The following is a 26083-nucleotide window of genomic DNA, read 5'->3' on the forward strand; positions in this document are numbered from 1 at the left end:
ATAGATAGATAGATAGATAGATAGATAGATAGATAGATAGATAGATACATACATACATACATACATAGATACATAGATAGATAGATAGACAGATATAATTTTTTTTTTTTTGAGACAGAGTCCCGCTGTGTCGAACAGGCTGGAGTGCAGTGGTGCGATCTCAGATCACTGCAAGCTCCGCCTCCCAGGTTCACGCCACTCTCCTGCCTCAGCCTCCTGTAGCTGGGACTACAGGCACCCGCCACCACACCTGGCTAATTTTCTTTTGTATTTTTAGTAGAGATGGGGTTTCACCGTGTTAGTCAGGATGGTCTCGATCTCCTGATCTCATGATCCACCTGCCTCGGCCTCCCAAAGTGCTGGGATTACAGGTGTGAGCCACCACGCCCAGCTAGCTATTTTTTAAGCTTTGCTTTTTACTGACACAAAATAATTGTGCCTATTTATGGGATACAGTGTGATGTTTCAACACATGTAGACATTGTGTAATGATCAAATCAGAGTAATTAGCATATCTGTCACCTCATTGATCATTTATTTCTTTGTGGTGAGCACATTTAGAATCCTTTCTTCTAGCTACTTTGAAATATACAATAATACATTATTGTTAACTACAGTCACCCTACCGTGTGATAGAACACCAGAACTTATTCCTCCTGTCTCACTGTAACTTTGTACCTATTGACCAACCTCTCCTCATCTCCCCCACTGTCAGGCCTCTGAGCCCAAGCTAAGCCATCATATCCCCAGTGACTTGCACGTATACATCCAGATGGCCTGAAGCAACTGAAGATCCACAAAAAAAGTGAAAATAGCTTAACTGATGACGTTCCACCATTGTGATTTGTTTCTGCTCCACCTTAACTGATCAATGTACTTTGTAATCTCCCCTGCCCTTAAGAAGTTTCTTTGTAATTCTCCCCACCCTTGAGAATGTACTTGGTGAGCTTCATCCCCTGCCCCCAAAACATTGCTCTTAACTTCACCACCTATCCCAAAACCTATAAGAACCAGTGATAATCCCACCACACTTTGCTGACTCCTTTTACGGACTCAGCCCGCCTGCACCCAGGTGAAATAAACAGCCATGTTGCTCACACAAAGCCTGTTGGTGATCTCTTCACACGGACACGTGAGACACTCACCACTCCCTCCCCCAGCCTCTGGTAACCACTATTCTCCTCTCTACTTCTGTGAGATCCCCTTTTTTAGATTCCGCATATGAGTGAGATCATGAGATATTTGTCTTTCTGTGCTTGGATTATTTCATTTAACACAATGTCCTTTAGGCTCATCCATGTTGTCACAAATGAAAAGATTTCACGCTTTTTGGGCTGAATAGTATTCTATTGTGCATATATATATCACATTTTTTAATCCATTCATCCATTGATGGACACTTAGGCTGATTGTATGTATTGGCTGCAGTGCACATGGGAGTGCATATGTCTCTTTGACATACTGATTTAAATTCCTTTGTGGGTTTTTTGTTGTTGTTTTGTTTTGTTTTTGAGATAGTCTCACTCTGTCACTCAGGCTGGAGTGCAGTGCTTCAATGGCTCACTGCAACCTCTACCTCCTGGGTTCAGGCAGTTCTCGTGCTTCAGCCTCCCAAGTAGCTGAGATCACAGGTATGCACCACCATGTCCAGCTAATTTTTGTATTTTTAGTAAAGACAAAGTTTCGCCATGTTGGCCAGGCTAGTCTTGAACTCCCGGCCTCAAGTGATCTGCCTGCCTCGGCCTCCCAAAGTGCTGGCATTGCAGGCATGAGCCTCTGTGCCTGGCTTGATTTCATTTCCTCTGGATATATACCAAGTAGTGGGATTGCCGGATCATATGATAGTTCTATTATTAATTTTTTGAGGGACCTCAATAATGTTTCCACAATGGCTGTACTAATTGTAATTTCGATCAACAGTCTGTAAGAGTTCCCCTTTCTGCATATCCTCGCCTGCATTTGTTACTTTTTGCTTTTTGATAATAGCCATTCTAACTGGCATGAGGCGACAACTCACTGCAGTTTTCATTTGCAGTTCCCTGGTGTTAATGATGTTGAGTTTGTCTTCATGTACCTGTTGGCCGTACACATGTATGTCTTCTTTTGATAAATGCCTATTCAGGTCTTTTGCCCATCAGATTATTTGTTTTTCTGCTACTGAGTTATTTGAGTTCCTTGTATATTCTGGATATTGAACCCTTGTCAGATAAGCATAGTTTGTAAACATTTTCTCCCATTCCACAGGTGGTCTCTTCACTCTGCTGACTGTTTCCTTTGCTGTACAGAAGCTCTTTAGGTTGACATAATACCATTCTTCTATTTTTTTTTCTTTTGTTGCCTGTGTTTTTGAGGTATCATCCAAAAAAATCTTTGCCCAAACCAATGTCCTGAAGTGTTTCGTCTATTCTTTATTCAAATAGTTTCATATTTCTGGCTCTTACATTTAAGTCCTTAATGCATTTTGAGTTGATTTTTGTATATGGTGAGAGATGGGAATCTAGTTCCATTCTTCTGCATGTAGCTATCCAGGTTTTCTAGCACCATTTATTAAAGAGAATGTTCTTTCCCCAATGTGTGTTGTTGGTGCCTTTTTCAAAAATCAGCTCTCTATAAATGTGTGGGCTTACTTCTGGTTTCTCTATTCTGTTTCACTGGTCTGTGTGTCTGTTTTTATAGACAGACTGAGATTTGCATGCTGGAAGCTAACCCTGCAGCAAAGGTGATACGAGAAATAGTGCTTGAACTAAGCCGGGGCAGTGGGGATGGAGAGGAGGCAGATGGGCAGTTATAAGAAATGATTAGACTCTACCAATGACTATTAAAGTTCTCACATTGGCTTCTTTCTATTTTAGTATAGTATTTAGTAATAGATGTTTTGGCTAGAAATAGCTGAAACTAGATAGCCTTATAACACATACAATTAAAACTAACATGGAAACAGCATGCCAATATTCAATTAGAGTTCCTCTTTTTGCAATTCAATTTGAAAATAATCTGTATGCTGTCAGTAATTTAAGACCCATTATTACTGTAATAATAGTAATAGGTAACACTCCCCTAGGGAACTATGCTGTAATGTGGCAGAGATAATATACAACATATTAGGAACTAAACGACACTTACTTATTTTTTAAAAATCTAGAGACATTGACACCACCATATGATTTATGTTTTCTTAAAGAATGAATCTGTAATACAAACCCATTGATACTGCCTTGAAATGATCTAGATTGAGAAGTGTGATTTTCTGATAATTATGGACAACATGACCAATATTTATAATAGAAAAAATAATGTCATAAATGTAAAAACTGGCACTATTAACTTATGTCAAGATGCTTTGTTGTCATTATCATCAGTGATTACTTGCTTAGCATCTGCCCCTACCCAGGCACATGAAGAACGGAAGAAGTCGCAGACTCAGGCAGGAGGTGTAACATACAGAAAGGTCCTGAGGTAGGAAGGGATTCGGCTTGAGGAGCTAAATGAGAGCAGTGGGGCTGAGGGAAAGGAAATGAGCCGAGCAGGGGCATGAGGTGGTCCTGGAGTGGTAGACAGAGGTTTCTTTAATTAATAGTAAATATTCCTTCAAATTTTGGTCATAGCTGGGTGTGGCGGCACTTGCCTATAGTCCCATGCTTCAGCCTAGGAGGTCAAGGCTGCAGTAAGCTTTGATGGTGCCACTGCATTCTAGCCTGGGGGGCAGAGTGAGACCCTGTCTCTAAAAAAAATTTTTCTTTCTTTAATTTTTGTCTTTCCCTGATTTAATTTCTTGGTTTTATTAGACACTGTTGTTATTCCCATTACACTCCACACTTGACTACATCACCTGGTTCTCTTACAATCTTTTTGACCTTCTTTCTTTAGTCTCCTTCATGGATTTATCTTCTTCTTTCCACTCCCTAAACACTGGTGTTCTGCTACGTTCTTCCTGGGAGTACATTTCTCCTCATGCCCCTACGCTGTCCTTGAGGATCTTGGCCATATTCACACCTCCGTGAGAGTGACTCCCCCATCTGCAGGTCTGGTAATCATTTCTCTCCCACTCCTTTGGCCTGAATATCCCCCAGATTCGAACTCAGTCTGATAAAACTAAAACCATCTTTCCCTCAAAACTTGTTACTTCTCTTATATTACCTATCTTTTTAGAGGTAGGACCTCCATCCACCCAAAGCCAGATTTAAAAAAATATTTTTTAATTTTTTTTTTTTTTAAGACAGGGTCTCACTGTCACCCAGGCTGGAGTGCAGTGGTACAATCTCAGCTTGCTGCAACCTTGACCTCTTGGACTCAAGTGATCCTCCCACCTCAGACCTCCAGGTAGCTGGCACTACAGGAGCCTGCCACCATGCCTGTCTAATTTTTTTTTTTTCTGTATTTTTGTAGAGATGGGGTTTTGTCATGTTGGCCAAGCTGGTCTTGAACTCTTGAGATCAAGTGATCTGCCCACCTCAGCCTCCCAAAATGCTAGGATTACAGGTGTGAGCCACCACACCTGGCCAATTTTTAAATTTTTTATTCCAAAGCCAGAACTTTTAAGTCAATTCTTGTCTTCCCATCCCTCCACCCAGGTCCTCATTTTCCACAATAATCAATCACCAAGTTATTTCAGTTTTAGCTACTAAACATTCTTTAATATGTCCTTTCCATGCTTGTTCAAGCCTCTGACCTAGTTCAAGAACTCCTCATCTCTTCCTTTAACTACTAAAATACCTCCTACTTGCCTCCCTGCCCCCAGTCCTTCTCCTCTTCAGTCTGTCCCCCAGAGAACAACCCAAATAATCTATAATCTACCTAAAATGGAAGGCTGACTATGACTATGACTCCCCTACACATCACCCATTAGTGCAAGTCCAATCTCCTTGACAGAGCATGAAATTCCCTCTATGATATCTCTTTTTTATATAGTGCATTCTAGCAGGACTAAGCTACATCAAGTTCCTTGAACAAGGATACATTCACATGCTTCTGTGTTGGGCAGGCTGAATTAAGAGATCCTTTCCTCTCCTCACCTCTATCACTATGCCTGCCCCATCATATCTAAATTGCCCACACCCACCCTTCCAAACTGGGCTGCAGAAAATAGGTCTTACTCACATTTGTTAATCCTAGAGCCTAGCATTTTTTTCCTTCATTCAATGAGCATTGATCAAGTGTCTACTACTTCCCAGGGTTCTGGGAAAACAGCAGTAAACAAAACAAAGTTTCAGTCTTCATGGATCTGATATTCTAGTGAGGGAACTGCAGGAGATTGCCTACATAACAGGCACTGAAGATCTTGTACTCATAATAAAAATTTTTGAAAATCAAGCAAATAAAAGAGTGTTCTTAAACCACTGTCTAAGCACACTGTCTGGGAGACTGCTCTGACTCACTTTTCCTTTGAACAACAAATATGGTGGTGACTAAGGCAACTTAAGTAACAGACTGAACTGCCCTCACCATGGATCCTGTGGTCTTTAGTAAATGATAATCTGATTAAGTAGCAGGAAATATTTTCCCACATATATGGAGATATAACCTCATATTCAAATAATCCTCTGGAGCAGGAAGGGAATGAGTAATAGCCCATTTAAGTGAATATTTTGAAAAGCTGTAGGAGATTAAAGATTTCTAAAGATACCTTAAGATATTATCACATTAGTAAGCTATGTCTCCCACTTAGAACCCTATCCTAATTATATAAGAAGAGACAAATTGACATATTTCCTCTTTCCCTAATATGTACTTGGTAGGTAACTTCCTAAACAACTTTTATTCATGGATGATACAATAAATGATTCACTATTTTCCACAAAAGGAATAACTGAGGAGAATAAGATTATTATATGAAAATAAATCTTGAAATAACTGTGTTCTCCTCTTTGCTTCCCCCATTTAAGTTAGTTCTCTCCAATAAACATCTTTCTGGATTTCTAAATGTCTGGATTTTTGTCTTTGCTGATCCACTTCTTCTTGAGTTTTCATGATTGTTCAGAACACAATGTCCCTTTAGCCTCTCCAACCCCAAAAAGCTCTTCTACTTTTGAGGTGTGAATTTCAATTAGTTTCCTGAGCTACATCTCTATAAAGCTGTCCTGCAAGTGAATTAAACTAAACATGTTCATTTTCCCAACCTGCAGCAAACCTGCTCCCTGACTGTGTAAGGGACACAGCTGAGGAAGGCACACCATCCTTTATGCAGATGCTCAAGCCAAAACTCCGGTGCCATCCTTGATTCGCTCCCTCTCTTCTTTATCCTCACATTCAGTTGAGCTCTATCTCATTGTTTCTTCTTCCTCAGTGTCTCCCAACTGTGCTGACTTTGCTACATGCTTACTGCCCTCTCCCTAACACAGGCGTTCATAACTTTTCACCTGGATGACTGCTTTATAATTGGTCACTATGCATCTATGATTCCCATATCTGTCTAGCAGATAGAAGTGACCTTTTCAGAATAAAAATCTGACCATGCTACTGTTCTGACAATACTGAATGTCCTTCCACAGCCCAAAGAGCAGAGATCAAATTCCTTAATGTGGCCTCTGGACCCTCAATGACCTGACCCCTGTCTACCTCTCAAACATCATCTCTCACCATACTTCTCAGGCCATACCCAAATGTGTGGGTTTCTTGATGTCTCACACTTTTAAACCTCTATGCCTTTGTGCAGGCTGCTTCTCTGGCTCACAGAACATCCTTTCTTCTCTGGGAAAAGAAGTTCTCTGAGCCAGGTTAGGTTTCCCCTCTCTGTTTCCCACACTCATCATACTTTGTAAACACTTGCCCCACTCCTGTCTTCCCACTAGAATATAAGTACTAGGAGGAGGAATCATGGCTGTTTTGTTCATTCCAGTATTCTCAGCACTGAGCACAATGTAGTCAGAGTAAATACTTGTTAACTAAATGAGTAGTGTGATTCTAACTGAAAATTCACCATTAAGAATTGAGAATGAACACAATTATTAGAAAACATGGGAAAATTTCCCCCAAATGGCACAACTGGTCACATTTGATCTTTGCTGGGTATCTGTAACATTCCAGTTTAAATCCTGAATGTTATGTCTGTAGTCAAATTTGCACTTACTCAGACCTATAATCAATCAGGCTGGTGTTTAGCTGCCCAAGTTGACATCCGGGCTGACTCATTTTAATTTGACTGTTTGAGGTTAGCTTCCTCAGCTGTTGTAGCACTGTAATTGTCAATCATTTGCTTTTTAGATCAGAGTTTAACTGACTTGATGAAAGATAACAACAGAAGACTTATTTTTCAATCTTTTAGTAGAAAACAATTAGTATAATTCCCCATAGATATCCATTTACAATTCTCTTAAATTACATATATGCTTCAGAAGAAAATAAAAATAGAGACTAGAACTCAAAGCTTTACTCCGAAGTTTTTTGTTTTTTGTTTTCTTGAGACAGGATCTTACTCTGTTGCCCAGGTTTCCCAGGCTGGAGTGCACTGGTACAATCACAGCTCGCTAGCCTTGACCTCCTGGGCTCAAGCCATACTCCCACCTCTCAGCCTCCTGAGTAGCTGGGTCTGTAGGTGCGCATCACCACACCCGGATAATTTTTGTATGTTTTGTAGAGATGGGGTTTCATCATGTTACCCAGGCTGGTCTCAAACTCTTGGGTTCAAGTGACCTGCCTGCCTCAGTCTCCCAAAGTGCTGGGATTACAGGCATGAGCCATTGTGCCTGGCTTATATTCCTAAGTTTTCAACTTGTTCTCTGTAGATACAATTTTAATATACAGTCTTTAAAAATAAAACCTGAGCTTTCCCCAAATGCTAAAAACTAAATAAGCATTTTAACCTTTACTCCATTCAGTCAACAAATATTCCCCAGGCACTTCAGCCTTGTGGTAAGTGCTGTGGGGGAATCATATTTTGATGTGTTTTATAATGTGCTTTGATTCTCTACTTCTTGTCACTCTGTGACCCTTCAGACAACAGCTGGCCATTCTACTCCTATGTGTCAGGAAAAGGTTCTTACAAAAGAACACAGGAGAAAAATCCTGAGCCTTTAAGCTTCAAAAGCCCAAGCCCTGAAAGACTTGGAGCATAACATTTTTCAAAACCATGTAATCGGCTGGAACATTCTTTTCCACCCCCAGATTAGGAAAATAATCTATGTCAAAAGGAGAGGAGCAAATATGAGAAGAGGGGAGAGAGGAGGTGGAGGGGAAGAAGACAAGAAGGGAGAGGAGGAAAGGAGAGGAGAGGGGAAAAGAGGAGGGGATGGGAGGGGAGAGCCAGAGGGAAGCAAATGCTGAGAAATTCACCACATGGGGGTCTGTTCTAGACCTTCTCAGTCTCTATCCAGCTAGAGAAAAAGTTGGAACCCCCAGGTAGGCTTGGGGGCCTAAGTAGATGGGAACCCATTCCACCTTTCCCAGGAGTGTTCATAAAAGCAGTAAGACAGAGTGTTCCTGTGTTCGTCATTGCATCAGTTCAGAGTCAATGGGAAAAGGAGAAACAACCCTGAGCATTCAAAACTGAGATTTAATTTTAATGGGGGAGTGGCTATATAGGTGGTAGAGAAACTGAGAAGCCAAATGGGACAGTGACAAAATCTAGAACTTAGCAGCAGTGGGAAGCCACTACTGTCCCTATGCTGGAAGGACAATGGGAAGATATGATGTTATAGAAGCCCAGAGGTCAAGGTCATTCAGGGAAGCTGGAACCATAGCAGGCCTGTGGTTCAGAGGGGAGTACACCACTAAGGAAATGCAGCTGATGATGATGATGCAAAGAAAAGTAGAGGAAAACCCTGGAATATCCCTTCTGCTGGCCCCTTAATCACTCACAAATGTCTCACAAGCACCAACCCTACTCTGGAATCCAGCTGACTTGTGTGAGTCACCATGTAGCAGAGCAAGGGGAGGGTGAGTCATGGGTTTGGGGGCAAAAACATCCATGATGCGGGAGCAAGAAATGTCTCCAGCAGGTGTCTAGGACTGTGGACCTAAGACAGCCTCACAGTATCTCCATGACTCAGAGAAACCCAGAGGAGCCCAGAGCAAGGCAGACATGACAGGGAAGCCTGAAGACTTGAAGGGGCCTTGGAGTTGGAACAAGGAAGAGACATCCGGGGTCCACCTGGACAGGAAACTAAACACCAAATGGGCCCTCGTACATCTCAGTGAATTCCAGCTTGGACAGAAGACAACACTGAGAAGACCAGACACTGATTCTGCCATAATGAGTTGACTCCATGATACTGCTCCCTACCCACAGTCTCATATCACTCATGGATGATATGGAAGGGAAGAGGAGATCATCTAGCAGAAAGGAGGCTGAATCCAAGTTCATTCATAGATAAAGAAAGGAAAGAACCTAGACCAATGAACAGATCTAGTCCTTCATTTAAAACACCCCACTGAATGTTGACGAAGGATGAACACATAACACAGATGTCTGCAATGTAGTGAGAAGCGGAGAGAAACAGTTCATGTTAAAGGATACACTGGGGCTATCCCTCCTATATAGGAAGGATATAAGATATAAGATATTGTCTTCCTATCTCCCTCCAAATGCATGATTTTCAAGAGAAGTCCATATATTCCTTAATCTAACTATAGCCCATTTAGTTCTTTCAGAAACATGACAAATCTCTCAGGGTTATCCTCCTTTTGATTAGTAAATGGGGCAGTCCCAGAGGGATAAGATGGATATGGCCTGAGACTCAACCCTGATGAATACAATCAGCAGCTTGCAGAAAATGAATTCCCTAAAATATATCCTTTTGTAGATTTGTTGAGGCCATTTCTAGACTTACAGTCTTGAACTAAAAACTTAGATCTCAAGGCATTCAGGCAGTCTTATAAAATGTGCAATCTGTAAGAAACATGTAGTTAAGCCATCTAACATATATTATCTCCAAAACTTCTATAATGAAACAAATCTCAAATTATCATGACATACTCTGATCTGTCATGACTTTCCTCCAAATACTATATTTTTGCTATTTTTTAAACAGAGAAACATGACTGTTGAATCACAAAGAAATTTTTTTATCACCTTTCTAGAAACAATATCCGTAAACTTCACTTTCATAATAGGATAAGAAATAAAACATATCATTGTTATCTCCATTGTTTACAAAATAGCAAATAATTGTATTATAGAAAACAAAAGTCATTATACTGTTTTGAATTTTTTTTACCTCATTAGAGATGTCTGTTCCAGAGAGATCTATTGATACCAAGGAAAAGATGTTTACAATATATCCAATTCCTTGGGCCGTCAAATGGTCACAATTTCGTAAACTCAAGTAGTTTAAATTAGGGCAGCTAAAAGAAAGTAGTATGAATTAATTTTAGCTGTCAATCATATTGTCAGTAAGCAATTTCCTCATATAAAAACTGTCTTGGGAAAACAAATGGTATTGAAGCAAGGATTTTCCTTTACTCAAAATAAAAGTAAGACTAAAAGTAAAAAGTAATTTGACATTACAAAGTTGGATGAAAGGGCAGATTATTATATGACTTTCTGTAATTTAGTTTCATATTGCAACTTCTAACAAGGAAAAAATATATCACATACATATAAAAACTATCATGTAAGGACCACAATGAATGACCTCTAAAAGTGCAAGTTAAGATCCCTACTTATCCCTTACAAGTGTGCTACAGGAATTGTACAAGACCTCTGACAAGAGGGGAGTCAAGAATAAAGTAACCAGCCAGAACACCCCTTGGAAAATGCTGGAGTAAAGATAATCTCCTTGAAAAAGTAGATTAAGAGATAATCTCCTTGAAAAAGTACAGCCACTCATATCTAGATATTCATTATTTCAGGAATGACTCCATCTCAGATGTAATTTAAATATAATAATATAATTTAAAAATTGGTCCAATCTGTGACTTCATATGTCTTTCATATGGTTTCACTGAATATTTAACCAGCTTCTGGGCATCTCTGATGTTCCCCTCAATGTCATGGAATCTTTGCTTTTAGGTGTCTCATTTCTCCTATTATCAAATATACAATTACTAATGATATGATGTAAAAGACTGTTTTATCATACCGCTCAGATAGTTTGATAACAGAGGCATCGCTTAGCTGCACGCAGTTGCTTAAATTTAGCTCTCTTATCCTTATGCTTGCAGGACCATCAAGAAATTGCTTTAGCCCCATATCACCAATTCTGTAGGAAAGAGTGAGAAAAACTTTACATGTGGTTCTATATATAAACATATAGAATAGTATTAAAGTAATAGCTACCATACCCAATATAGTTCCAAAATACCAAGGTAATATCTATATACTGGTATTTTGTCAATATTTTAAAACTAAATTTGATTATATAGATTTTAATGTAATAAAAAAGTAGAAATGAGTGGAATGGGAGAAGTATTAATCAAAATGTTATTTCTGTTCCTTTGTTCATAATTTTTAATAAGACAGATGGCCCTCAAGATCTTTTTCTCTTGCGTTAAAATGTGATCAAGTTAAGTAGTCCCTGATACCATTTCCTGCAAAAGAAAAAGATCAAAACTTAAGAGAGTGAGAACCAAGACTAACAGTCAAACTACTGCCAGGATTCTGGAGAAGTTTTCACTAAACACAAGGTCAATTTACTAGACAGGAAACCCAACATGAGCCCTTTGGCTTCTTTCCTTCTGAATCAGAGAAAACCTGATGCTGGAAGAAGACCTTGACCTCAGCCTTCCCACACTGTCCTAATCAGAAACTTCTGTGTGTCAGTGCCATACCCCTACCATGTTGATCTTGCTTTATAAATGGCTGGATGTTCGTTTGGCCCATCAGTTCCCTGTCTTCCATTGGGATCTTCATTTCTAATTCCTTTTGAGAACCACCAGATCCTTCTAGGAAGCATTTCAGGAAATAAAGCAGGACAGGAGTTTCCACCAAAGCAATCCTAAGAGGCAGTTTCACAACAGCTCTACAGGTGGGCATACAGATGGGAAGAACATTGGGAACAAAACATGCTGATTGCTGACATCCATTACACCCCCTGTTGGTTCAGATTTGCAAAGAACTGAGCAGTAAAGACAAAAGATACCCTGTTTTAGCTGAATGAGCCATAGTAGGTGGATGCCTGCTGTGCCCATCAACCCATCTTCCACCTGTAAGAGGGGGAGTGTGCCAGCATCTAGGAAAGCAGTTAAGGGTGTGTGTGTGTAGAAATTCATATCATAGTCAAGAAAGGATTAAAAGTCAATGGAAAAGATTATTGAGGTAATGATACAAATTAATTGGTTAATGTAGTTAGGGCCAAACCTGGGTGTGTACCAAAGGATCCATGCTGGGGGTTTTTTGTTTTTTTTGTTTTTTTTTAAATACACAAGCTGGGGTTTCAACCCTAAAGATTCAGACTCAATAGCTCTGCAGTGGGGCTTGGGAAACTATAGTTTTTGTTTGTCTTTTGTTTGTTTGTTTTTGAGACCAAGTCTCGCTCTGTCACCCAGGCTGGAGTGCAGTGGTGCGATCTCGGCTCACTACAAGCTCCGCCTCCCGGGTTCACACCATTCTCCTGCTTCAGCCTCCTGAGCAGCTGGGACTATAGGCGCCTGCCACCATGCCTGGCTAATTTTTTGTATTTTTAGTAGAGATGGGGTTTCACCATGTTGGCCAGAATGGTCTCGATCTCCTGACCTCATGATCCGCCCGCCTGGGCTTCCCAAAGTGCTAGGACTACAGGCGTGAGCCACTGCGCCCGGTGGGCGTCTATAGTTTTATTCAGCTCTTCAGGTGATTCTGACACCTTAGGATTTTTACTTTTAAATTCTTTTAAATATGTATTTTTAATTTATCTTTTTGTTGCTGATTCCTGAGTTAATTGCTTTGTAGTGAGAGAATACCATTTGTTGATAAAAATAGTTTGAAAGTTGCTGGAACTTGCTTTTAAACTTTGTTCATGGTTAATTTTTTAAAGGATTGATGTATGTTTGAAAAAAACATATATTCTTTTAACTCTCCAACTTACTATTTTAGATCTAACTCTTATATATACATTTTAAAACCTTAAAACTCTGATACTTGTTAGGCAGGAATCTAAACCCAACATGGTGGCGTTACCTGGCGTAGCAGGCCTTTTGTTAAAGACTCCCTTCATCCTTGTACACACCCACAGACTTACATGCGTCAGAGTTCCGGCTGGGCAACCACACTCCCCCATGACCTGCAGCTCACCTGCATTCCACAAGTTCGTAAACAGTAGTTTCGGTTAAGTTTCCAAAGACCCCTTCCTCATGACTTTTACTCAACTCCCGCCCTAGTAGTTTCAAGACCCCCCAGGCCCTGTTTGCACAACCAGCTTCACTACCTCTCGGGCTATAAAAAGCCCCTACCCTCCTCCCTCAGCACAACTTCCTCAGCCCGCACCTTTGGACTGAGGAACCTCGCCCATGAGTCCTAATAAAGGCTATTCTCACTGCCATTTGCCTTGTGTCTTCGTTCCTGGTTCGGCTCCAGCCTCAGTTTACCTTTACATTTGGTGCCGAAACCCAGGAGGAGAACCCTCCCCAGACCCCTGCTAGGTCGGGCAGGCTCTCCTCTCCCCGAGCCAGGATCCCCTCCTCAAGCCTGGAGTCGTCTCACCAAATTTAAGACTCAATTCAATCACTGCTGGGGAAGTTCTCCCCTGTCCTGAAGGCTCCCTCCGGGAGTCCCTGTCCGAAACGCATGGCCATGTCAGAGGCTCTCTCTGGTCAGCTGTGACCTCGGCACCGGGGACTAGGAGACGTCCAACCTCCCTGGAAGCCACCGTACCCCGCACTCCACATGGCAGTGACAGGACGCTCCCATTGCCTCTGGACTGCCCGCCTTGAGACCATAGGAACTACCCAGTCCAAATCAAACTGAAAATCTCCTCTGGGGTGCCTCTTGGCAAATCTCCAGACTTTAAGTCTCAGCCAAGACATAAAACGAAAGTGGCTCATTTTCTTCTGCACAATAGCATAGCCACAATATAAATTGGATAATCAGTCTCAGTGGCCTGCAGAAGGCACTCTAGACTTTAACATTCTCACAGATCTGACCAACTTCTGTAAGAGACTAGGCAAATAGTCCGAGATACCCTATGTTCAGGCCTTCTAGGACTTGCATTCTCGCCCAGACCTCTGTGCCCGATGTTCATTGGCCCAGGTCCTGCTCACGAAATCTACTCCCTCAGCCAAGGAGAAGGACAACTCTTCCTCCTTCTCCGAGCCTCCTGACACTCTTTCCCTGCCTCCTCTTCGGTCCCCCCACTCAACCCCCTCCTTACCCTAACCCCTCGTTGTCCCCATCCTCTTCGGCGCCACCCCTTCCCTCTACCCCTTCTGTGTCCCCACCAAACCCAACAGATCCTGCCTCTCCTACCTCCACCTCCTCCCCTTCCTTGCTTGTCTCAGCCCATACTCGGTCCAGGACCGACCTGTGTCCCTTACGAGAGGTGGCAGGTGCCAAAGGAGTAGTCTGGGTCCATGTGCCGTTTTCATTGGTAGAGTTGTCTAAGGTTGAGGAGCGTGCAGGCTCCTTTTCGGCCAATCCTACTCGTTATATCAAAGAGTTCAGGTATCTATGCCAGGCATATGATCTCACCTGGCATGACCTCCGTGTCGTTATGACCTCAACCCTGTCTCCTGAGGAGCAGGAACGCATCCTAGTGGCAGCCAGGCAGCACGCTAACCAGGTTCATTTAACTGACCCTGCCATGTCAGTCGGCACCGAGGCAGTGCCCTTGGCTGAGCCCGACTGGGACTACCAGGTAGGGCAGGCAGGCTGCTGCCGCCGAGACATGATGGTTCAGTGCCTTCTTGCCGGCATGCAGGCAGCCTCTAACAATCAGTCAACTTTAACAAATTAAAGGAAGTAGTCCATGGCACAGATGAAAATCTGGCCGTTTTTCTTAACCAGCTGACTGAGGCACTTATTCAGTACACATGCCTTGACCCTGCCTCCCCCGCAGGAGGAATAGTCTTGGCCTCATATTTCATTTCTCAGTCGGCTCCTGATATCCAAAAAAATTTAAAAAGGAAGAGGAAGGCCCTCAAACTCCCATCCAGGATTTAGTCAAACTGGCCTTCAAGGTCTACAACTTCAGGGAGGAAGCAGCTGAGGCCCAATGACAGGCCAGGCTAAAACAGAAGGTACAACTCCAAACCTAGGCCTTGGTAGCAGCCCTGAAGCCGGCCGGCTCCAGGAGCTCCCAGAAAGGAGGTACTCCCCGAGCACCTGGTGCCTGCTTCAAGTGCGGCAATGACGGCCACTGGGCCAGGCAGTGCCCTAACCCAAAGGAGCCAACTCACCCCTGTCCAAACTGTCAGCAGATGGGCCACTGGAGGTCAGACTGCCCCAACCTAAGGACGGTCGCTGCGCCTCCACATGACGACCCTCCTCCAGGTATTGGAGGCTCCTTCCGGCTCCTTGATGAAGATTGAAGAGGCCCAGACTTGGGGACCCTTCTCACTCTCGCCGAGCCCAGGGTCATGCTCCAGGTAGCGGGTAAGTCCATATCCTTCCTTATGGACACGGGGGCTACCTACTCTGTTTTGCCTTCCTTCAGTGGCCCCAGCCACCCCTCCACTGTCACAGTCATGGTAATTGACACCACTCCCTCCACCTACTGCCAGACTCCTCCCCTGTCTTGCCACCTGGATGGCTCCCTCTTCTCACACTCATTTCTTATCATTCCTTCGTGCCCAGTCCCCTTGTTAGGGCGAGACCTCCTCTCCAAGCTAGGGGCCTCAGTTCACTTCTGACCCAACCCCTCCCCACACCTCGCATTCCTCTTCCCCCTTCTCTCACCTGACAAACCCCACCAGGCTGACCCCCCACTTCTGGTTCCAGTCCCCATTAACCCTAAGGTGTGGGACACCTCCACCCCAATCACTGCCCAGCACCATACTCCGGTCCGCATCCGGCTAAAAGACCCTTCCAAGTTTCCCTCTAGACCCCAGTTCCCTATCTCCCTTGAACATCAACAGGGATTAAAACCTATCATTACATGCCTGCTCCGACAGCACGTTCTAGTTCCCGCCAACTCACCATGCAATACTCCTCACCTCATCAATGAGGCAGTAGTCCCTACCTTTCCAGTTGTTCCTAATCCAGATACACTCCTCTCATGCATTCCCCCTGACACCACCCATTTCACTGTCCTTGACCTGAAGGATGCCTTCTTTACCAGCCCTCTACACCCAGACTGCCACTTTCTGTTTGCTTTTACATTGGAAGATCCAGATACTCATATTTCTTCCCAGCTGACTTGGACAGTTTTGCCTCAAAGGTTCTGTGATAGCCCCCATTTTTTCGGACAGGCACTGGCACAGGATGTTGTCCTCTGTCCCCTGACCCACAGCACACTATTGCAGTATGTCGATGACTTATTACTATGTAGTCCTTCCTACAAGTGCTCCCTTGCACATACTGCTACACTTTTAAATTTTTTAGGCAACCGAGGTTATCAGGTTACCCTGGCTAAGGCTCAACTTTGCAGCCCTTCTGTCAACCTACTTAGGCATACTCCTCACACCCACTACAAAAAGCCTCACAGCAGATAGAATAAGCCCCCACTGGTTGCGGTACCCTTACCCAGCCCTTTTAACTCCTCTAACCTAACCCCCTCCTTTCCCCTTCCTGGCCGAACACTACATCAATGAGTCAGGACTAGTAGAAACCAATCTCCTCACTCTAGAAAAGATTCAGGAAAGACTCCATCAGAAAAACCTCAGATCAACCTGCCCTCACTTAGGTGGTGGCAGTCGTCTGTGGCCGGTTAAGTCCTATCCTTTCTAAGCCCCTTACTAATCATTGGCTTCTTGCTACTCATAGCTCCCTGTGTCCTCTGCTTCATCCAGGATTGCATGAAAGAAGTCTCCCAGGTCACTTTCAATCAGATGCTGCTCCACCCCTATACCTGAGTTCTGACCTCTGAAGAACCCCATGACGACCCATACCAGCAGGAAGCAGCCAGATGAACACGTCGCCCCATTTTCTTATTAGAAAGAGGTCGGAATGTTAGGCAGGAATCTAGACCCAACATGGCGGCGTTACCCAGCATAGCAGGCCTTTTATTAAAGACTCCCTTCACCCTTGTACACACCCACAGACTTACATGCGTCAGAGTTCCGGCTGGGCAACCACACTCCCCCATGACCTGCAGCTCACCTGCATTCCACAAGTTCATAAACAGCAGTTTCGGTTAAGTTTCCAAAGACCCCTTCCTCATGACCCTTACTCAACTCCTGCCCTAGTAGTTTCAAGACCCCCCAGGCCCTGTTTGCACAACCAGCTTCCCTACCTCTTGGGGTATAAAAAGCCCCTACCCTCCTCCCTCAGCGCGACTTCCTCGGCCCGCACCTTTGGACCGAGGAACCTCGCCCATGAGTCCTAATAAAGGCTATTCTCACTGTCATTTGCCTTGTGTCTTTGTTCCCAGTTCAGCTCCAGCCTCAGTTTACCTTTACAATACTAAGCTTTATCTTTTTACCCTATATATTTTTTCATCCTCCCTCTGTTGTCATTTCTTCAGAATGATCTTCCAGCTCTATACTTCTCTCCTCTGTGAGTTCTAATCTGCTGATGAGCAATCCATTGTTTATTTCAATAACTATATTACATCATTTGTTTCTAAAAGTTAGGGATTTTCCCCAGATAAATCTAATTGTTTTATCATGTATGGTTATCTGCTCATATTTCTGATTCCATTTTTTATTTCTTCGAACATTTCATACATGGCTACTTAATTGTCTGACAATTCCTGTATCTGAATTACCTGAAGGTCAAATATATTTTGCTGTTTCTGTTGACTCTTTTTCATGGTGACTTGTATCTTTGTGCATTTTGGCAATCTTTGACTTTGAGTACCTATTTATTTGATCTTAATCTCTAGCCTGAAAAGCTTTGTGCTAACTTCTTCCAGGAGCTCAGGAACTACCTACCTGAGATGACTCTGTCCCCCTTAAAGAGGTACAAACTCTGCAGAAGTCTCAGGTTCTGCTTCCCTACTTTGAGTGTTGCTCAGAGCTGATTCTCTCAAAGGCAACTGTTGTCATAACATTTGTGTTCAGAGCTGCTCAACCTTTTATGTTTGCTGGTTATTCACTATTCATCTCAGTGAATTTGTTCATTGAGAGAGTAGAAAAGAATCAGGGGATTCAGGGCTACTGGATATTTCTCTTACTCTTTGTGAGCTCAGCAATATATTGAAAATATATTTAATCAAGGATCTGAACTATTTTTGGCAGAGCCCCTTGAAGTGTCTTGTCACCTCTACTTCTGGAGGCAGAAAACTTCCATTTAAGATTTATTAGGCAAAGCACAGTGGCTCACACCTGTAATCCCAGCACTTTCCAAAGCAGGTGGGTCACCTGAGGTCAGGAGTTCAAGACCAGCCTGGCCAACATGTTGAAACCCTGTCTCTACAAAAATACAAAAATTAGCCAGGGATGATGGTGGGTGCCTGTCTACTTGGGAGGCTGAGGCAGGAGAATCGCTTGAACCTGGAAGGCAGAGGTTGCAGTGAGCCAAGATCATGGCACTGCACTCCAGCCTGGGTGACAGAGTGAGACTCTATCTCAAAAAAAAAAAAAAAGATTAAATAACCTGCAGAAGCCTGTGTGAAATACAATAATGAAATTCAGTTTTATTTCACATATTCATACAGATAGAATTAATTGATACACACACTTGTGTATGTAGTGTGTGTGTGTCTGTGTGTGTGCATCTCACCGTTATTATTAAATGTAACAAATTGATCCAAACTTTGTGGCTTAAATGGCAAGTATTTATTATCTCCCTGTTTCTGGATCTCAGGGATTTGGAAGTGAACTAGAGTAGTTCTAGCTCAGGGTCTCTCATGAGTGTGCAGTCAAGATGCCAGCTGGAGCTTCAGTCATCTGAAGGTTTGACTGGGGCTGTAGGGTCTGCTTCCAGGCTCACTCACATGGCTGTTGGCAGAAGGATTTAATTCTTCACTGGCCCTTCGCTGGAGCCCTCATTTCCTAATCCAGGTTTTTTCCATTCCAAACCCTTATATTTCCTCCAGCTCCCAATGACCCATGCTGCCTTCCCATTTTAATAATAGGCAACATAGGTTGAGATTCTGTGTAGTGGGCCAGTGCAGTGGCTTATGCCTATAATCCCAGCATTTCGGGAGGCCCAGGTGGAAGGATCACTTGAAGCCAGGAGTTTAAGACCTGCCTGGGCATAGTGAGACCCTGTCTCTAGAAAAATTTTAAAATTAGCTGGATATGATGAAGTGTGCCTTGTAGTTCTAGCTACTTGGGAGGCTGAGGCAGGAGGATCACTTGAGCCCAGGAGTTCAAGGTTACAGTAACTGTGCAACTGTACTTCAGCCTGGGCAACAGAGTAAGACTCTGTCTCTAAAAAATAAAAATAAATAAATAAAAGATTCTGTGTAGCTTATTATGCTGACTTGTGCTTTCCCAAATATTAGCCACCTTCAATGTGGCTCAAGTACTATTTCGTGCATCAAATGCTATTTTGTTATTATCTGGTCCTATAAGATTATAAGAATCCTACATAGGTAAGAGGCTGAGCTACCCACTGGGGAAGGGGTTTCAGCAAGAAACCTCTTGATACTTGGCCGGGTGCGGTGGCTCACACCTGTATTCCCAGCACTTTGGGAGCCTGAGGCAGGTGGATCACTTGAGGTCAGGAATTCCAGACGAGCCTGGCCAAAATGGTAAAACCTTCTCTCTACTAAAAATATAAAAATTAGTCAGGTGGGGTGGCACACACCTATAATCTCAGCTACTCAGGAGCCTGAGGCTGGAGAATCACTTCAGCACAGGAGTCGGAGGTTACAGTGAGCTGAGATCATGCCACTGCCCTCCAGCCTGGGCAACAGAGCGAGACTCTGTCTCAAACAAAACAAAACAAAACAAAACAAAACAAAAAAAAACAGAAGTTGCTCCCGAGAATAGCAAGAGAGTAGTCCAATAGTGGACCAGCTAAAGAAAGAATTTCAGGGGCCGGCCTTCAAGCAACAGCGACGCAAGATGGCAGCCACCACAGGCTCGGGAGTAAAAGTCCCTCGCAATTTCCGACTGTTGGAAGAACTCGAAGAAGGCCAGAAAGGAGTAGGAGATGGCACAGTTAGCTGGGGTCTAGAAGATGACGAAGACATGACACTTACAAGATGGACAGGCATGATAATTGGGCCTCCAAGAACAATTTATGAAAACCAAATATACAGCCTTAAAATAGAATGTGGACCTAAATACCCAGAAGCACCCCCCTTTGTAAGATTTGTAACAAAAATTAATATGAATGGAGTAAATAGTTCTAATGGAGTGGTGGACCCAAGAGCCATATCAGTGCTAGCAAAACGGCAGAATTCATATAGCATCAAAGTTGTCCTGCAAGAGCTTCGGTGCCTAATGATGTCTAAAGAAAATATGAAACTCCCTCAGCCGCCTGAAGGACAGTGTTACAGCAATTAATCAAAAAGAAAAACCACAGGCCCTTCCCCTTCCCCCCCATTCAATTTAAGCAGTCTTCATTTTCCACAGTAGTAAATTTTCTAGATATGTCTTGTAGACCTCAAAGTACTGGAAAGGAAGCTCCCATTCAAAGGAAATTTATCTTAAGATACTGTAAATGATACTAATTTTTTGTCCATTTGAAATATATAAGTTGTGCTATAAAAAAAAAAAAAAAGAAAGAAAGAATTTCAGTAAGAATCCACCCTCTGTCCATTTGTCAGAAATTCTACACAGACGAAAAATCTAATCAGTACCCAAGAGGAAAAATCTTCAGTGAGATTGGTTCTTCATAAGCAAGTCAGAAAGTCCATATGGGAAAAGATCATGTTAACTGAACTAGCTATGGAAACCCTCATTAGGAAAGGTAGCCTGTAAGTATTCCTGTGAGTTTCCTTAATTTTACAAGGGTCCATAATTCCTCATATCCCAAGCTCTCCCTACACCCCATATAATCAACCTGGGTTGGGAGCCCTCTTTCTTATAACCACAGAACTCTGCACTTACCTCTACTTTAACACTTGGACTCCTGACTTTCATGTTTACCCCACGAACCGTAAGTTCCGTAGGAGAGGACCCGGCACATACTAGATAATCAACATTTCTTGAATATATTACTGAATAACTCATTACCTTACACAATTTGCCAGATTCAACACAGTCAGTTGCCTCAAAGGTGAAAGAGATCTGAGGCTGCTGTCTGTTATTCCCTTGCAGTCAGCCATATAAATGTGACTGAGATTTGGATAATTCTTGTCTATATATTTGAAGGATGCATCAGTAACCCTTTTATTTCCTGTTTGTAAAAAAACAGAAGAAAAGACAAGTATTGTATTTATAATCCCACAAGAGTAAAAGTAAATGATAATGCTGAACCACATTTTTAATATAACAGACCTTCGAATCGGATCTTTCTGAGTTTACAAGTAGAAAGAGCTTTGAAAGTACAATCGGAGATATGCGGTGCACCAGTGAAAACCAGCGATGTAATACGAGAGCACTTTTCAACTAAAGCCTTCAGAAGAAAAAAAACGATTAAATTAATCAAGGGTACAGAACAGGTTTAGCAAGCTAATAAAGTCATTTTTTCCTTCAATATATTAGAGACAGACATGTTAACTATTAATTTTCCTAATTTCAAAGAAAACTGGATTTTTAAATACATTTTAATACACTTACATTTGAGTAATGTGGAAGAATCAGAATTAAATCATATACTAAGAGTATGGGAAAACATGAGAAATGGACTACTGAAAAAAATTACTACATTTGGCAGCTTAGCATGGAGAACTGAACTCAAAGTTTATGCTTAGGCTATAACATCACTAAAAAAAATCCTAACTGTGAAACAAGGTTTCTTAGGATATTTAAGGATTCAAATGTTTTCAAGGGTATGTGCATGTGTGGAAACTTTTAAATGATTTTATTACTATTAAAAAAAAACTAAAATGAAAAGTCCATTCATATTTTTCAGTAATTCAAGTCATTAGAACATATACCTATCTTATGAGACAGAAAAGAAAAGGTACTTTCCAAATACCTACTTTTACACAGTTGTCCATCAGAGTTGGCATGTCATTAATGGTAAGATGTGTAATTCCAGTGCAGCTGTTTGCAATGTACCTGAAGCCTTGGACTGAAATCTGAATTGTACAAAGTAGAAAATAAAGGGAGAATGCATTAGCATGATAAAAACCCAAGGGAGTAATAACCAAAGATACATCATAATTTTGTTACTATGTTTTAAAATTAACCATAAAATATGGCAGACACAAGAGGGAAAGAAAGAATCTAAACTTGATTTTTTTATTATTTAATTTTTTATTGAGGTGAAATTTATATAACATAAAAATAAGCCATGTAAGCCAGACGCAGCAGCGCATGCCTATAGTCTCAGCAACTTGGGAGGCTGAGATAGGAGGATCACCTCAGCCAGGAGTTCAAGGGAAGCCTGAGGCAACACAGAAAGATCCTGAGTCTTAAAAAAAATTTTTTTTAACTAAAAAAAATTAACCACTGACGTAAGTTATTTAATCATTCATAATTTTGTGCAACCAGCACCTATACGTAGTTCCAAAACATTTTCATCATCCAAAAGGAAACCCTGTACCCATTAAGCAATTGCTGCCTATACTCCTTGCCTCCTGGCCCCTGGCATCATTAATCGGTATTCTGTTTCTACAAATTTACCTATTCTGAATATTTCATATAAATGGAATTATACAATATGTGGCCTTTTGTTCCTGGCTTCTTTCACTTAGTATAATGTTTTTGAGGTTCATGCACATTGTAGCATGCATGAACACCTCAATCCTTTTCATGACTGAATAATATCCTATTCAATGGAAAAACTACATTTTAAAAATCCATTAATCTGTTAATGGGTATTTGGATTGTTTCCATCTTTTGGATATTTTGAATACCTACATGCATGTACATCTATTTGTTTGAATATCAGGTTTCAGTTCTTTTGGGTATATATTTAGGAGGAGAATTGCTGGGTCATATGGTAATTCTATGCTTAATTTTTAAGGAACCAGCAAAATGTTTTCTATAGGGGCTGCACCATTTTACCTACCCACCAGAAATCTGTAAGTGCTCCAGTTTCTCCATATCACCAACATTTATTTCCCATTAAAATAAATTTCTTTGTAGGCTTGATGTGGTACCCCACTGTGATTTTCATTTGCATCCCCTTAATGAGTAATGAGATGAGTATCTTTTCATGTACTTGCTAGCCATTTGTGTATCTTCCTTGGGAAAATGTCTACTCAAGTTATCTGCCTATTTTTGTTGTTGTTGTTGGGTTGTTTGTCTTTTTGTTGTTGAGTTGTAAGAATTCTTTATATATTCTGGATACAAAGTCCTTATTAGATGTATGATTTGAAATTATCTTCCATTCTGTAGGTTGTCTTCTCATTTTTAAAATCATGTACTTTGATGCATAAACACTTTTAAGTTTGATGAAGTTCAGTTTATCTATTTTTTCTTTTGTTGTTCATGCTTTTGGTGTCATATTTAAGAATGTATTGCTAATTCCAAGGTCATGAAGATTTACCTCCTATTTTTTATTCAAAAGGGTTTATTATTTTGACTCCTATATTTAGGTTATGGACCATTTTGTATTAATTTTTATAAATAGTGTGAGGTAGGGGTCCAACTTCACTTTTTTTTCATGTGGATATACAGTTGCCCCAACACCAGTTGCTGAAGAAAGTATTCTTTTCCCCATTGAATGGTCTCAGCACCCTTTTCAAAAATCAATTGACCATAAACGTATAGATTTATTTCTGGACTGTCAGTTCTACTCCATTGTTCTATATGCCTATCCTTATGCCAGTGCCACACTGTTTTGATTACTGTAGCTTTGTAGTACCGATTTCTTTCTTTTCAACTATCATTATCCACATTAATAGAATGAGCAGTGGCAGAAAGTGTCTGAAATAATGATTGATTCAAAGATCAAAATATTTGCCTATCATGAATTACCTTAAGATAACTTCTTATTTAGACTGTATTTCCTGTAACAGATGGGAAACCAGATTGTGTTCAGATTCAGTAAAGGGAAATTGAGATGCTACCCAGAAGCAGACATAAGGGGAACTCCCCTGAAGTGTCATCTCCAGAAGAGTATGACAGGGAGAATGAGGAGCAGAGCTACAATGGACCTCTAGGGAGACCTTTGGAGACTTAATGTGTGCCACCTCTCACTAAAGGTGACTTCCAAAGTTCTGTCATCAAAGCCTCCACCTATTCAGAAAGGACTAGCCAAAAGTTAGGGAACTGAGTGGTATATCCCCAGGACAACCAGAGCTCAACTCAAATGTCACTTCCTTAGGAAGTGTTCCTGACCCTTAGATTACAGCAGTTTCTTGTTATATACTTACATCACCATGTAATTATCATAACTACAATTACATTCATTTTATGATTGATTAGTTATTAAATGAATCCCCTGTATACAGCTCCCAGCATGGTGCTTATAACATCAACTGATGAGATAATTGAGTAATATTATTACAAGAATAAATGGAGGAATGTATGAATGGCTTCTGAGAACCATGCGTATTCAGTAGGTTCCCCTTCGCAGCAGACACTAATAATATGAGCACCCAGACAAAAGCCAAGGGAACTTTTATAGCTATTGAAATAAAAAGAAAAGAAAGAAAAAAAAAAAACACTAAGGGAATCCCTTGAAGCCAGGGGCTGAGCATGCAGGCTTGATTTGCTACAGAAGCCAGGCCTTTGAGTTGGATTATATTTGGACAATTTTTCTACATTTCTAGTATTTTTCTATTGTGCTACAGAAGTCATGCCTTTGGGTGAGATTATACTTGGATAATTTTTCTAAAGAGCCTTTGGGAAATGTGTTTCTAACGCCTGAACAAATTTATGGCAACTCGTATGATGGAGTGCAATACAGTTACAAGTTAATGTTTTAGGAGAACAACTGAGCTCATGACATTATTTAAAAGAAAAAGTTGATTATATAAGGCCTTGCTACACAAAATGTGGTCCATAGACCAGCAGCATAGGCATTACCTGGGAGCTTGTCCAAAACACAGAATCTTAGCCCACCACCACTGACTTAGAGGCTGCACTTGAACAAGACAGGTGATTTACACACAGACATGACAGTTTGAAAAGTATTAATTGAGAGGAAATGAAGAGCAAAAAGAAAGTGTATCAGTCATGGTTCTCCAGAGAAACAGAACCAATAGGATATACTTACATCCAAGTATATATACATACATACATACATATACACACACATACACACACACACAAACATCCGTGTGTGTGTGTGTGTGTGTGTGTGTGTGTAGAGAGAAAGAGAGAGAGTTAGAGATGTATTTTAAGGAACTGGCCCTGTGATTGTGGGGACTGGCAAATCTGAAATCGATATACCAGACTGGTAGGCCAGAAACTCAGAATTTCTACATTGCAAGTCTTGCAGCAGATTTGCCTCCTCTTCAGGAAACCTCAGACTTGGAGACCTGTCTTTATTCTTAACATCTTCAACTGAATGGAGTTCACCCACATTATAGAGGGTAGTCCACTTTACTCCAAGTCTACTGATTAAAATATTTATCACACCTTAAAAATAAAAACAAAACAAACCTTTGCAATGACATTTACACTGGCGCTTGACCAAACAACTGGGCACTATAGCCTAGCCAAGGTGACATAAAATTAACCAACACAGAAGGAAATACACCAAATACTAAGAGTGATTATCTCTGAAGAGTAGATAGTTTTCAAATTTTCTACAGTGACCATGTATAGTCCGAAAGAAAGAGAAAAAGAAAAAGGCATCTTTGGGGAAAAGATAGCGCAAGAAAGCCCTTGGACAGTTTTTGAATGATCTCCTACCATAGACCTCTCCTTGCAGGGAAACACCAACTAATAAATGGCCCATGACTCTTTATAACTCTTCCTGCAATCTGCGTGTGCCTTATTTTCCTTCAAAGAGATGCTCAGGTACTCTTTTTTTGAATTTCCTACTGTGTTGGACAACTGTGAGAGGATGAATGAATTAATAAATTTAGGAGAAAGATAAAGTCTGGGAAAGAGTGCAGAGTTTGGCAACAGACAAGACTGAAAAGGATTCCAGGCCAGGCATGGTGGCTCATGCCTGTAA

General features: G+C 41.5%; 1 protein-coding gene and 1 pseudogene across 1 annotated transcript in view; one reads left to right on the forward strand and one right to left on the reverse strand.

The window, feature by feature from the left end:
• Nucleotides 1-26083, reverse strand: part of FBXL13 (F-box and leucine rich repeat protein 13) — a 277980-nt gene that overhangs the window by 57509 nt on the left and 194388 nt on the right. Inside the window, exons 13-17 of the mRNA XM_023192514.2 lie at nt 21987-22085; nt 21340-21457; nt 21076-21238; nt 11016-11135; nt 10152-10278 (exon numbers count right to left, since the gene is read on the reverse strand). Of these exons, the coding sequence (XP_023048282.2) occupies nt 10152-10278; nt 11016-11135; nt 21076-21238; nt 21340-21457; nt 21987-22085 (627 nt within the window). The remainder of the gene's footprint in view (nt 1-10151; nt 10279-11015; nt 11136-21075; nt 21239-21339; nt 21458-21986; nt 22086-26083) is intronic.
• On the forward strand, nt 19941-20404 carry LOC111526681 (annotated as a pseudogene).

The sequence above is a fragment of the Piliocolobus tephrosceles genome, chromosome 8 (assembly GCF_002776525.5).
Source record: "Piliocolobus tephrosceles isolate RC106 chromosome 8, ASM277652v3, whole genome shotgun sequence".
Taxonomy (NCBI): Eukaryota; Metazoa; Chordata; class Mammalia; order Primates; family Cercopithecidae; genus Piliocolobus; species Piliocolobus tephrosceles.